Genomic DNA, 15,609 nt, shown 5'->3' on the forward strand with positions numbered 1-15,609 from the left:
AATATAATATGTAAATATAAAAATATGTAAATTATGTGTAAACACTGCTGCTCGTGAGGGACTACGAGCCCAGCGGAATTAAATGCTGTATATGTCTCTTTCATAGTTTCTGCTTTATGTAGCTACTGTTGTACTATATCCAATATATATATATATATATATATAATATATATATATATATATATATATATATATATATATATATATATATTATAAATTTGGGTATAGTACAACAGTAGCTACATAAAGCAGAAACTATGAAGAGACATATACTGGGCTCGTAGTCCCTCACGAGCAGCAGTGTTTACACATAATTTACATATTTTTATATTTACATATTATATTTACATATGATTCACATACAATCATATAATATACATATCATTTGCATATAATTTTACTAGGCTCGTAGTCCCTCCCGAGCCGCAGTGTTTACATACGTCGCCAAGGAAGGAGTTGGTGCCGCTTCTTCCGGGAAATAGACATAAACAGTCTAAAGGAAAGAAGAGAAGAAGAAGGCGCCGCTTCGTGACGGCTCTCGCGGCGAAGCATGATCTCCCTGGCCATTCCCGAGCTGGGGTCGTGGGAGGGCAAGATCTTCGTGGGGATCCTGGGCTTCTCGTGGGCCACCTACGTGTGGGAGGAATATCTGGCGTACAGGCAGGTGAGGGAGGACAGTGTGTAGCCTTTGAGAAGGAGAGCCTCTGGTTTCATAGCTATTTCTGTTTTTTTTTTCTTTTACGCATTGATATGTCACTTTGTGTTTAGTTTTGATTTTTCGGTATTTCTGCTGGTGATATTAGTAGCATAACATTAATTGTTGCTAAGTTATCACATAGCTAAGAGTCATAAGTAAAAAGAGTAAATTCCTGGAATAGTTTCACGTAACTGATTGCAAGGATTGGTTAATTTTCCAAAAATGACAACCGGGTCTTCCCTGACAATATTTATATCATCAGATTGTTTTCATGAGATGAGAACGAATCTGATGATCATTTCAGTTGCATTCTCCAGCCGACAATCTTGATGTGATTTGATAAGTCCCGATAGCAGGGGAGGGCATGAAGTAGATCAGGGAAATTATGGGGTAAAACAGGTTGAAATAAGAAGAAAAGAGAACAGAAATGTGTAAAACAAGCACAAAAAACGCTTAAAATCGGACAATGAAATTCTACGGAGGTCGCCGCCACCTTTCAAACTCTAAGCACCGACGCGCCAACTTTTGAAAAACTCTATGGGAAACAAACCCATCGTTCGGCAAAAATTACGGGATTTCACATAATCCAGATCCCCCGTGGTAATCGTACAATGTGTTCTAACCAATAAACCAACCTAACCTTAATCCTGTGGGATTTATACACTACGATCTATATATTCCCTAGCCAGGGGGCTCTGCCCCCTGGACCCGATGTAATATATGCGCCGAGCAAGGGGGCTAGCCCCCTGGACCCCCAGGGGTAATATATGCACCTAGCCAGGGGGCTACGCCCCCTGGACCCCCAGGGTAAAACCACATACCTTTATATCGCGAAACACCGAATGTTTCTTCGCTTCCGTCTATGGTCACAATTGCTTGATTTCTAATCACTTTTTTCAGCATTAGCGGCACTGGATGGGTTCAAATATCGGGCTGTGATAGAAACGAATGTCTATTTGTCCAGTATATTCACAAAAGGGCTTTAAAAATGACCCGGAATCGATGCCGCACTTAAAATAAAACATTGCTCACCGGCGTTTCTCGACGCGTTTCTCGACGTATTGGCGCTGCTGGCTGTCAAATCTCCCGGTGGCAAAAGGCGCAGGTGCACAAGGTTTTTGTACAGAATAGCATGAATACTTACCCAGAAAAGAATGCATTACATACATGAATTCGAGAAAACGGACGCTGATAATGACAAAATATTCGTTCTCACGAGCGCGTAGCAATACAAGGACCACTTGGTGATGAGTTTTGCGTCACATTTGTTTTGATTGTTGCGAAGTAAACATGGAAGGGACTTAGAAAACGAAGGTGCGATCTTCACTCTTGTCTGTCCTATATCTCCCTTATTTTCGATTTGCACACCTTTTGCCATAGATGAAAAGGGTCTTAGTTTTCGTCAAGGTAACCACTCCATACACTTATTTTACTGTACGCTTGGTTGACATGCACGGAAAATTTTCCCATGGATTTTGTATCAATGGATTCTCTCACTCATTACTCTCCAGATATATTGAATTTATCCCCCTCATTATACAATCTTGGCCCTGATAACAGGGGATAGCATGAAAGGTACTTGGAAAATTGTGGAGTAAAATATGAAAAATATATACAGAATCAGTCACTAGAGTGTCTAATGCAAGGGGCCCTCCCCCATTAGGGCTGCCATCCCCTAACCCCTGTCCAGAAAAGCAAAGAATCCATCATGTATTCATGCAAGAGAGAGCTTTGGACAGACAGACTCATCATCGGGTGAGTGCTCCCACATGTTGGTCATGCACTCTACCCTGCCCTGAATACATGGAGGATTCTTTGATTTCCCAGGTAAGGGTTGGGGGTGGCAGCCTCCCAGCAGGGGGTTATAAGACAACATAGTGACTTATTCTGTATATGTTATCCATATTTCACCCCGAGAATGTGAAGGTTTGGGGGTTTTGCGGCATAATGTTTAAATATATGTGCACCAAAATTGTCACTATCAGTTATGTGATGAAAATTATCTAAAAAAGGAAATACAAAATAAATTCAACGCAAGGCTGACAAAATTTCAATACTTATTGAGATGGGTTATTAACCCTTCCCTACTAGGTGGCATGTACGCACATGCCATGGCATGCCTAGACTATATTCCGGGTGGCATGTGTATACATTCCATTGTGCGCAGTCATGTTTTCCGGAGGCATGTATGATCATTCTGCGCACACTATGGTGCTGACACGATCGCCTGACAGTTTTATGGGTATTCTGGTTAACCTGTGTACAGTAATTATAAATAGGACTAAACTGTTTTTCTGAGAAGTAGAATACTAAACCACTTCCTTTTATAATACAGTACTACAAAAATTTTACATGCCATTAAAAAAGGAAATCAAAGAGTTGCACTTATTATATATTTTTGTATTTATATCTTTAAGTAATGAATTTAAAAAAGAAAATTCGCAATTATTATAGTCTGTATTTAAATCAAAAGCACATTGAATTTATACTGAAAAAACATTCTTCTTTGAAAAGTTATTATCCTCTTCTTTTGATAAGTATTTCATTATAACAAATAAGTTGGTGACATTTGAATTTAAAAGCTTTAAAAAACAAAATTATTTTAATTTTTATATAACAATAAAATTCTTTCTTTTTTGCATTCTGATCATTAGTATCATCAAATACATCTATTTTGTGTACATTCATGATTTTAAACCAAAAAATAAAATTACTGATTTTTCTATCATCAGCCAGTTTCTTGGTTTTGAATTTATAATACAATAGCTTGAAAAAAGTCTTTCAACCTCTGATGGAGATGCCATTGCAGACAGTAGGTGTGGTGCTCCTGAAATTACATCACTATCCACCACATTTGAATGTGACCACCATTCAGCAGCTGATATATACTTGGTCACAGAGCCTGTAAACTTAGTTGCATGAAACGGAGCTGATTTGGCTTGAAAATTCATGACTGGGACAAGTGAGGGAACTTTTCATTCACATAGTCCATTGTATTATTCACTTCTGCATCAAGCAGTTTTCATTGAAAGTAAGGATGAATCAGGTTTGCAAAAGATGAGCTTGTGTTATGACTTGGCCAAACCTCTTTTTCTCAGCAGTTACAGCATCAATGTCATTGTATGAAGTTGTGATTAATTCTTTTCATATGTTCACTGCTTCAGCAGTTGTACATTCATCACTATACTTTGTCCAAAGCCACAGTTGTTGGTTCTAGTCATGCAAGTAGGTCCTCTGCTGACCACTTCAATGTTAACCCATTGCCGACGGGTGGCATGTACGTACATGCCATGGCATGGCGGGACCATCTGCCGGGGGCACATGCGCACATGCCATAGAGTATGCATGGACATGCCATGAGTTTTTATTTGTTACAATCACGGCAAAAGATTATTTTTTTGCCAGTGAAAGTGTGATTAAGTCGGTTCTAACACTTTCTCATTTTTACCATGCAACAAACAAAAAAAATGCAACAAACCGACAATTTCAACTCCATGATGCCACACACTGCTTATTTTATTCGGACTATAGACCGAATAATGATCAACTATGGAGTCTATATAACAACAAAAATACCCTTCAGTCTCGATTTATCAGGAAGTTTGGCAAGTAGAGACTGTAAAAATAATGAAAATTGAAAATACAACATATCTTCGTAGTATTACGAAGAAACGGAATGGGATGCTGGTATTTGGGATGAGTGGTCGCGCATGCTCGGGCGACGATATAAGCCCCCGGCAGCGAGGCCCAGGCCACTATGAATGCTACCCGTCAATTATGGGTTAAGTTAGACACCTGTCTAACTCTGACATCAGTCTGCTCTCTATCAACTTCAAAAATTTTCATGAGAGCTGACCAGTTCCTTATTTATATCTTCAGACAGTTACATTTGGTATTCATTCATGTATTGCGGCATAACAAGACATTGGCCACCTTCCTGGCAGTATCTTACAGAAGCATAGTGATTGTTTCTAAAGTATTTTACTATATATATACCACATGCTCTTTAATACTGCAGTTTCCATATCATGAGCCAGAAGATTCAGAATGTGTGCAATACAGCCATAGGTTACCAGCTTCAGTTCATTTCCCTGTTCTAACAGTTTCTTCAATTTGTTTACATTAGCTGTGTTACTGTCACAGCACTACCAACATGGCAACCAAATTCTTTGCACTCCTGAATTGCTGATTTTGAGAGCTCTTCTAGATATTCAACTGTATGAGGCTGGCCACATGTGTCTGTTGTATCTACTAGATATGTATGGTTTATGAGGTTGTCACAGCAGCACATACAATAGTTGTGAATGTTAGACCATCCATCTAAAGACAGACAACAGTTTCATCCTTCAGCTCTGTGGCACTTTTGCATAATCTTTTTCACATATCACGGGTACAAATTTGTCTGCAATTGCTTTTCTTGTTGGAGGAGTGTATCCTGGCCTCAACTTTTACAAAACTGAGGATGTTCTATCAATCTAAATAAAAAGTTGGTCGCAAAGCCCATCTTAGTGACTTCTTCATCAAGGTTTGTTCTTTCATAAGTAGTTGTCTTTGTAACAAATGTGTCCAAAGTTGTTGCTTTACAATTTGAAAAACTTGTGGTAGAAGTTGGACATTCTTTCTGTAATGCTGGAGTTGCAACACTTTTTTGAGGCACCTTTGGAGTCAGATTTTCAGTCTTACCTGGGTTATCCAAATCCTCTTAAGATAATTCTAATTGTTCTCTGAGAATTCATTCTTGCTACTATACCTTGTAACTCAAGTTTACACTGTTTGCATATAGGTCTCTATCCTTTCCCAGACTTTGAAGGAAATCTGTTTAAATGTTCCCACACTGGATCACTCTTCCTACCAGATACACATGAGCTCAGGAATTAACTCAGGAATGAGTGGCTGTAACACCCAAACTAATACACAGTGGCACAAGTTCGGCCATGTCATAGCATATGTACAGGAACAGAGGTGATCAGTCCTGGCCAAGGCTACTGGTCTGCTATATAATAGCTTTCCATGTATATTGATGCTGATAAGAAAAATAAATAAATAAAAAATAAAAAATTAACCCTTTCCCAACGGGTAGTATTCATAGTGGCCCAGTCCCCGCTGCTGAGGGCTTATATCGTCACCGTAGTATGCGCGACCACTCATGCCAAATACCAGCATCCCATGCCGTTTCTTCGTAATACTACAAAGATATGTTGTATTTTCAGTTTTCATTATTTTCTAAAGTCTCTGCTTGCCAAACTTCCTGATAAATCGAGACTAAAGGGTATTTTTGTTATACAGACTCCATAGTTGATCATTATTCAGTCTATAGTCTAAATAAAATAAGCAGTGTGCGGCATCATGGAGTTGATTTTTTTGGCATAGTAAAAATGAGAAAGTGTTAAAAATGACTTAATCACACTTTCAGTGGCAGAAAAATAATATTTTGCCATGATTATAACAAAAAATAACTCATGGCATGTACATACATGCCCCGGCAGATAGTCCCGCCATGCCATGGCATGTGCATACATGCCACCCGTCAGGAATGGGTTAAATCAAATGAATGATTTAAACAACAGCAACAAAAAAAAATTGATTTAAATAAAAAAGCTTTTTAATAAAAAAAAATCACCAACCCTGCATGAAGGCAGTGGTAGACATGGAGACTGGTGGTACCAGATGCATAGGTATTTTTTTAACTTTTTAGTAAATTTTCATTTTCATATTTATTGAAATATGGTTACCTATTATATAGTAACTAATTTTTTCTAACCTTGTCAGGATTAGGTATTTTTAATGGGGATAAAACCATGCTAAAACAAATAAGCTTTATATATAATTTATGACTAAAACAAGACTATAATATCTGAGGACACACACATAATATGGACCCCCCCCCCAAAAAAAAAAAAAAAAAAAAAAATGAATAATAAAAAAATATTATGGATGGAAATATATTCCTGTTGATGCTATGGATCTTCCCTCCTTGGGTTGCAAGACAAACCCAAGTACCATAGACAATAACATATTAATCCCCAGGTGCTGGGTGGTATGTATGAATATACCCTGGCATGCTTGGACTCATTTCCAGGTTACATATGCAAACATTCATTGTATGGTCATCCATGTGGTTTTTGTTATAACACTGGTAAAATAGGTTTTTTTTGGCCACAGAAAATGTGATGAAGTAGTTTTTAACACCTCATTTTTCCTATACTTTACACTTCATAAGGGCTTCTCAGGCTCCTGAGGTCAGCTTCTCTAAAATTACATCAGTTATCGAGTCTTGAAGTGCGTGTGTGTGCGTGTGCGTGTGCGTGTGCGTGCGTGCGTGTGCATGCGTGCGTGCATGCATGCGTGTGTGTGTGTGTGTGTGTGTGTGTGTGTGTGTGTGTGTGTGTGTGTGTGTGTGTGTGTGTGTGTGTGTGTGTGTGTGTACATGTGTGTGTGTGTGTGTGTACGTGCGTGTACGTGTGTACAGGAGTGGGAGAGGGGAGGAGGAGGGAGAGTGTGACATAGATGTGCAAAAGCATTTCATCATGTCAGGGATCAGTAAAAGAAAACTTTTTTTTTTAATCTAGAGCAGTTGATATGGAGAAAATACTACCCTCAAAAATTAACTTATTACATCAGGAATACCAGTATAATACAAATATACATATATAATAATCACAAATATATGAAACCACATTGAGCAGAGAAATTGAAATTTATATCGTGCTTATGAAGTTGTAATATAAACCACGAAAATTTATTTCATAGGCTAAAGTAAAAAGAAAAAAAAAAAAAAAAAAGCAAAGTAAAATTCAGTAAAAACATACTGTCATAACCACATGACACCACACACTACTCACTTTATTCAGAATAAAGAGCAAATAATGATCAATTATGGAGTCTATCCAACAACAAAAAAATGTCCTACATTCTTTAGTTATCAGGAACTGTGGCAATTATAGACCATAGAAAATGATAATACCAAAAAATTCAAAATAGTTTTTTTAGCGTTTGAAAGAAAAGGCAAGGAAGGCTCTTATTGCGCCTGAGCGGCCGCACACATTGGGCTAAGCAAAGAGGAACTAATCAGCTCCCTCGCCGCCTTTCTTACTTTCTTTCTTTTTTTTAGCTAGAATCACCATATTATATATGTATTGGTGTATAATGTGTAGTACCTTTTTATTTTAAGTCCTAAATTTTTCAGCGCCGTGTATACAAAGAAAATGTCATTCCACCAAAAGAACTGAAGAACATCATGCAGAGAGAGACATATGATAAGGCAAGAGCATACAGCTTGGACAAAAGCAAGTTTGGCTTTGTGGAGGGAGCGTTCAACCAGATAGTGAGTACGGTAAGTATCACTGCGGCAATTTGTGTGTGTGTGTGTGTGTGTAAAAGCAGTAGAACTGGAAAAGTAAATCTCTTCTCCAGACATTCCATGGTGTGTTAGCTGATGTTGTGCCTGGGCTGTTGTCCAGCTTATAGTTAGGCATCATCCCATCTGCCAGGAATGAAGCTCATGACATACGTAAACCTCACCTGGTGTCATTGACATTTGCACCAAGTATCTTTTTTTGCGACTGATAAGTTTTTTCTTTCTTTCCTTTTTTCCCTGCTTCATGATATTACAATTCCCTATAAACCCTAAAGACAAATTGTATAATGACAATAAATAGAATAATTGTGTTATGATAGTTTCTCCAGAATTGACAATGCTACTGGTAAAACAATGAGATGAAGTCATCATGGTTCATAAAAGCCTAGGTCACTGATATTATTTGGTATAAGTCATGTTTAATAATTTTTTTCCTTTCTATTTAATCCCCATAGAGTGTCCCATTTTGATTTAAAAATGCAAAATTCTACCTACCCGTAGCTCCCATAGCAGACAGCCATACAAGATCTTTAGGTCAGATGTGCATTTTGCCAGGGTCAGCTACAACACACAAATTGCACTTTAGATGTACACAAGATATTTTTCTTTCCCCCAAGGGCATCATGGTGTATGGAGGGTTTCCTGCACTGTGGGCAGCATCTGGCCAGTTTATTCAGTGGCTTGGCTTCAGTCCTGAGGCTGAAATCCCACAGACTGTGGCTTTTGTGTGCATTGGTTCACTGCTGAACAACATCATCTCCCTACCCTGGTCTGCATACTACACTTTCAAAGTAGAACAGAAGCATGGTTTCAACAAACAAACTCCTGGATTTTTCATAAAGGATAAACTCAAGAAATTTGTTGTTTCCCAAGTGATTGCTTCACCAGTTATTGCTGGTCTTGTATATATTATTAAGGTAAGTATAGTGGATTTGAGATTATTATTATTATTAATCTTAGTATTATCATCATTATCATTATTGTTACTGTTATTATTAGACTAGTATTGGACTTTTTTTTTTTATAAATACAACATTCAACACATTATATTAAATGGCTTTTATTATGGAAATGATATTCTACTACAATTTTCCTTTCTTTTCTGTTCTTTTCTTTCAGATGAAGTCATATAGTTTCTAATACTGAATACAATCTACATAATTAATGACATTAGATAAATAATGGTGTATCATCCAGCAAATACATCGGTCACTAGTTGTGAAATTAATCTTTGCACTCAAGTCTAGTGCATTGTATTGTATTATTAGTTGTCTAGACTCATTGAGGGACTGAGAGGGGGAAAAACCTCTGTACAATTGAGTCATCCATAACAACCTAATTTTTCCCCAATTGCAACTTGTTCCTTCAACTTCTGTACAAACTACACTAACACATGCTTAATGAAGTTTTAAATTCTTATATAGATAATTACTACACTTCAATTAAATTCTATTACTATGCTAGCCCTATAAAAATAAAAAGAACATAAAAAGAGTAAGGGATATACTGCACAGTACGAAAAAAGATGAAAGGCAGGAAGGAAGGAATTTGAGGGAGCTAGGAGAGAGACATTAGTGTAGTAGGCTAGAGCTGGCATCATATGTAGAGTTGCCAAGTAACATGTAGCTTACACAAAACTTGAAAACCCCCAATAGAAGAAAAAATTAAAAGGGACTGCTTTTTCCATTTCGCTACTAAAAATGTTGATATTTTATTAAAAATTACTCTTAAGCTTCAAATAAAACTCCCAAAAGATTAATCAGAAATTCAGCAGCAAAACATATGCCTGGCTGCTTTTCTTGTGCTGGGTCCTGGTCTTTCCCAATACCCCTTTTAAAATCAAAACACTCCGGGCATTTCTTCTTATTTTTTCCCAATTTTTCCTATGTATTGTTAAGGGGAAACAAAAAAGGGCCTAGTTTATCTTCACCCCAAATAAATACGGGTTTATGGAAAAAAAGCCCACCTTTAACTAAAAAAAAGACATTCTTAGGTACTGAAAAAAAGTAAAATACAATTTTTAGTATAAAATTTTTTGGTTTTTTATTTTGAAGAAAGATAATTTTTTATTTGAACTTATTTTTTCTTTTGTTTTCACTTTTTTCATGATTGCAGGCTGGTGGGGATTACTTCTTTGTCTACCTTTGGGTTTCCCAAAAAGGGTTTGTTGTGATGTTCTTAAATGCCCATTCTACCCTGACTTGCCCCCTCTTTGACAAGTATGAACCTCTGGCCGGAGGGGGAACTCAAGTCAAGGATAGAACAGCTGGCAGCACAGATTGAATTCCCGCCCCACAAAGGGTTTTATTTGTTGAAGGTAAGGGGGATGATTTTTAAGGGGTCTATGTAAACCCTGTTTCTCCCCTCTCTCTCTCCTCTCTTCCTCTCTCTCCCCCTCTCCCCTTCTCTCCTCCCCTCTCTCCCTTTTCTCTCTCCTCCCTCTCTCTCTCTCTCCTTCTCTCTCTCTCTCTTCTTTCTCTCCCCTCTCTTCTTCTCTCTCTTTTCCTTTCTCTCTCTCTCCTCTCTCTCTTCTCTCTCTCTCTTCTCTTCTTTCTTTCTTCTCTCTCTCTTCTCTCTTCCTCTCTCTCTCCTCTTTTCCCCTCTCTCCCCTCTCTCCTCTCTCTCTTTCTCCTCTTCTCTCTCTCTCTCTTTTCTTTTCTCTCTCTCTCTCTTGCTTTCTCTCTCTCTCTCTCTCTTGCTTTCTTTCTCTCTCTCTTGCTTTCTTTCTCTCTCTCTTGCTTTCTTTTCTCTCTCTTGCTTTCTTTCTCTCTCTTGCTTTCTTCTCTCTCTCTCTTGCTTGCTTTCTTTCTCTTTTGCTTCCTTTCTCTCTCTCTTGCTTCCTTTCTCTCTCTCTTGCTTTCTCTCTCTCTCTCTTTTTTTTTTAACCATTATTTCAGGTGTAACATGAGAGTACATTTACAAAACTTTGCCAAAGCTTTAACATATTACACATTCAGCTATCTATGACAAGCACTCTAAAAGTGAACATTAAAATAACAACGAAACTAAGAAGGAAAAGAACTAAAAACCTAATGTTAAAACAAATAAATATGTGATCACTTAAAACTCTAAAAACTCTGTACTTCTGCTATTGGTTGAGGAGCCAAATGTTGACACATCTCTTGAACTGTAGAGATGTTGCATGATGGAGGCTGGTGTTCCTGACCATGTGGTTCCAGAGGCGCCCATATCTTGGCAGAAATGAGCACAGGTGGTTCTCTGTCCTGGCAAAGGGCACATGCACTTGCTCTTGTCACTCGCGTCCACCACGGGTGTCGTAGCTGGAATCATGTGGAGCGGGAAGGCGTAAGCTTGACAGATGAGGAGTCTGCTCTACGTTAACTATATACATTACACAAAGGCCGCCAACATTGCACCAGTGTTGCATTGGTTGAAGTGTGACATTCAGTGGTTCCCAAGTTTTGTAGCGTATGATTGCTTCCACCCTCCTCTGAACCTGATCCCGCAGAAGAAGATATGAAGGTGGACAGGCAGACCACTCAAGCGGACTATACTCCATAAGACTACGAACTTGCGACTTTTAGAGTACTGCTACACCAGGCCCATCCAGGAGGTGGTTGATGGGAAGGATGCTCCAAGCTTCCCCCTGCAGCTTTTCTTAAGCCACCTGCTGGACATGACGAGTGTATGTTAAGCCACTATCAAACTCTATTCCAAGAATCTTGATGGAGTCCTGCAGAGACAATCTTTTGCCATAGAGGAGGATGTTTGGAGTGGGCAAGGAGGCGAGGTCCCTCCGACGGGAGATGAGCATCGCCTGTGTCTTCTCTGGGGCCAACGTCACCTGTCATCTCCGGCTCCACGCCACAAGACTCTGAAGCGTCTGATTGATGCACACTATCGTTTACTGATGGTCGTCTCACTTACATGTGAATGACATCGTGCAGTCGTCAGCATACGCGGACACTTTTGGTATGAGTTGCAGGATGTCATTAAAGAAGACATTCCAAAGCAGAGGTCCGAGAACACTACCTTAGGGCACAGAGGTACTAATGGGGCACTCGGTGGAGGAGTGGCCATTCACCACCACAGAAAGTGACCTTCCATGGAGATAGTTTTGAAAAAGGTCCAGGAGGTCCCCACTAATGCCGAAACTCCTTAGCTTGCTAACGATGCCACCATGCTATACCCTGTCGAACACACCAGTAATGTCTAGTGCAATCACATAAGTGTCTTGGCCATCATCTAAGGCTTGACTCCATAATAATGACTGGACAAGAAGTAGGCCAGAGGCTGATCTCTCTGCCCGAAAGCCAAACTGTTTCTCGTTCATATCGGTGGCCGTCGAGTGCCTAGTGAGTTTTTTCAGCAATTATAGTTTCAAATATCTTGCTAACAACAGATAGCAGAGATATGGGCCTATAATTGTTAAGATCCGTTGCTGCAGATTTTTTGTGTGTCGCCGCTACCATTGTTCTATCGCTCTCTTTTGCAAGTGATGCATGTTCTTGCAAGCCATATTGTGCAATTGTTTGTTGTGGTTGGTTGGATGCTGCTTATATCGACGCCAGGCTCTACTTTTTCAGGTCAGCAACTGTGCGACACTGATACCAAACCATGGTTGATCTCCTGCTTTGCATTTGTATCTCTGACTAGGTATAAATTGTCTCTGTAGTGTTAATAAGATACCATTAATATTGGAAACCTGGTCATTGATATTGCCATTCAGTATTTTATCCCAGTTCACCTGCCTTAGCTTCTGGTGCATACAGGCCCATTTGCCTTTATTCCAGAGCCAGTTTGTTCTAATTGTATTTTCTTCTCGATCCACTTTTGTTATCACCTGTGTGTGAACAGCAAAGTGGTCTGAGGATCCAACAGTCCCCAGTTGGCTACACATAATTATGTCAGAGCTGAGGTCACTGATAACAGGGTCAAGTGAGGAACCTTAAATTTTGGTGGCAAAATCCACATGATTTGTTAACCCATGCACTGTCAGCAACTCATCAAATGCCCTGGCGACAAGATATTGGTTTAGGTTTTCCACAATGATTGCATGGCTGCATTCATGTTTTTGTAGGACAGCATCAAGATGTGACTGCAGATAGGTAAGGGGCTCTTGGCCTTGCCACTGGGGCTTGTAGCACACGCACATCAGAATGGGTGAATCTTAAGGAACATCATTTCCAGATGATCAGGGATGTCCACAGAGATCACCTGAACCACGAGGTTCTCACGAAAGCAGACAGCGATGCTACCAAAGGTGTCAATTGCCCTATCGCGTTGGTGCCAGCGTGTGTAGCCATTCACTTTCCCAAAGGTGGCAGGGACATCATGATTGAGGAATGTCAACGGTAGCAATGATGTCAAGGTTTTGTGGGATTATAAATCTATATGTTAAATCCGCAATGTTCGTCTGAAAACCCCTGACATTGGCTTATATCAGGGATAGGCTACCTGGCATACTGTTATGCATAGGGCCAGGTGTATGAGCATGTATTAGATGCCGGCGATGGCCAGTTCATCACGTGTGATGCACACGTGGCAATAGACCGCACTTCTAGTGCACCTAAACTGGATTTGATTCGTGTCGTGTTGTCAATTAAATCCAGAATAGAGACAACAGCAACTCTTTTCTCAGCCAGATTTTGGGCAGCAGGTTCAAAGAAATTCAGGATGAACTTTTTACGACTCAACTCGGCTCGTAATTCTTTTATTATCTCTCTCTTGCTCCTCTCTCTCTCTTTCTCTCTCTTTCTATTGCTCTCTGCCTCTTGCTCTCTGATTTCTCTCTTTCTTTCTCTCTCTCTCACTTTCTTTCTTTCTCTCTCTCTCTCTCTCTCTCTCTCTCTCTCTCTCTCTCTCTCTCTCCTCTCTCTTCTCTCTTTTTCTCTCTCTCTCTCTCTTTTGCTCTCGCTCTCTCTCTCTCTCTCTCTCTCTCTCTCTCTCTCTCTCTCTCTCTCTCTCTCCTTCTCCCCTCTCTCTCTCTCTCCTCTCTCTCTCTCTTTTCCTTCTCTCTCTCTCTCTTTTTCTCTCGCTCTCTCTTTCTCTCTCGCTCTCTCTCTTTCTCTCTCGCTCTCTTTCTCTCTCGCTCTCTCTCTCTCTCTCTCTCTCTCTCTCTCTCTCTCTTGCTCGCTCTCTCTCTCTCTCACTGGGCATTAAGTATAACTCTTCCTTTTTACAAAAGAGCCCCACCCCAGCCAAGCCTTCGGTACCACCTTGCTACTAAATATCATGATGAATTCATTGAAAGAATTGCCTGCTGGTATGAAGACTTTACTCCTACCAGCCAGGATCAATTTAATGAAACTCTCTGTCAACAAGTTAGCAACAACATTACTCAGCTACAACCTAAAAGCCCTGCCAAGCACGAGTCTTTATCCCCCAGAGGTAGACGTGCACAACAACTGAACAGAGACCCTGAGATAAAATTCTTAGAAGGCTCATACGATCTACAGTAAGTCCACTACACACCTGGGAAAAACCCGTACTTGGCTAGGGATCTTGTGTTTTTTTAGTAAAAAGATCAATGAGTTAATAACTCGAAAACGGGAGGGAAGATTTTATGCCTGGGCAGAATCAATTGACTCCATGACATCCACGAGTAAGGTATGGAAAGAAATAAGCAAGATTAAAGGCAACACATGCAGTATAACACTCCACCCACATCCAGATAGGGTAGCCTTATCTCTCCTCAATAAATGGTGTGAGGACTCTTCTACTCTCCCATTGTCCATACGCAGATGCTCCCTTAAATCAAGCCATAAAAACGAAATTGATTATCAGTGCCACCTCTTAGATGAGGCTGATGCGCCATTTACAAGGGAAGAACTCCTTGCAGCCATGAAGAGTAGCAAATCCACTGCACCTGGGGATGATGGAATCACTTATGACATCATTTGACTTCTTGCAAAGGTACAGGTAAAGGGGAAATCCTCTTCTTGATCTCTTCAACTTAACCTACACAGCAGGCATCTTGCCTACCACTTGGAAACAAGCAACCATCATTCCCATCCCAAAGCCAGGACGGCCTGATGAATATAGACTAATTTCTCCAATGTCCTGCCTGTCTAAAACCTGTGAAAGAATCCTCCTTACTCGTTTACTCCACCAGATCAAGGACCTGATTCATCCATCTGTCTTTGGCTTTCAAAAAGGGAGAGGAACACAAATGTGTTTAGCACAGTACCTAAGTGGAAGTAATGCAGAGTCTTCTTACTTCATAGATTTCAAGGGAGCTTTCGACAGAGCCTCCCCTACAGCAATCCTCCATGAATTAACACTCTTGGGAGTTAAGGGCAAGCTTCTGCTATGGATTAAGTATTATCTATCTTTGAGAAGAGCAAAAGTGTGGTACCAAGGCACCTACAGTGCTTATGGCGAATTAGAACTAGGCACTCCACAAGGGGGAGTGTTGTCCCCTACACTGTTTAATATACTTATGCACTCTCTTTGCAAACTCAATAATGAGTTAGGAAACCTGTGCAGCATCACATCATATGCTGATGACATTCTTATTCAGGTATTTGATAGGGGGGATTACATTCTACGGAGATTTAGCAAAAAGTGTGCTTCCCTCGGTCTCATAGTTAAC

The 15,609-nt window shown here is 39.9% G+C and overlaps 1 protein-coding gene across 1 annotated transcript in view; it reads left to right on the forward strand.

Moving 5' to 3' along the window:
* Positions 1-420: 420 nt before the first annotated feature.
* Positions 421-15,609, forward strand: part of LOC119578172 (CAAX prenyl protease 1 homolog) — a 72,009-nt gene continuing 56,820 nt past the window's right edge. Inside the window, 4 exon segments of the mRNA XM_037925908.1 lie at positions 421-664; positions 7,884-8,030; positions 8,672-8,971; positions 10,170-10,202. Coding sequence (XP_037781836.1) covers positions 551-664; positions 7,884-8,030; positions 8,672-8,971; positions 10,170-10,202 — 594 coding nt within the window. The 5' untranslated portion in view covers positions 421-550.

This window comes from Penaeus monodon, chromosome 10, assembly GCF_015228065.2.
Source record: "Penaeus monodon isolate SGIC_2016 chromosome 10, NSTDA_Pmon_1, whole genome shotgun sequence".
In the NCBI taxonomy this organism is placed as follows: Eukaryota; Metazoa; Arthropoda; class Malacostraca; order Decapoda; family Penaeidae; genus Penaeus; species Penaeus monodon.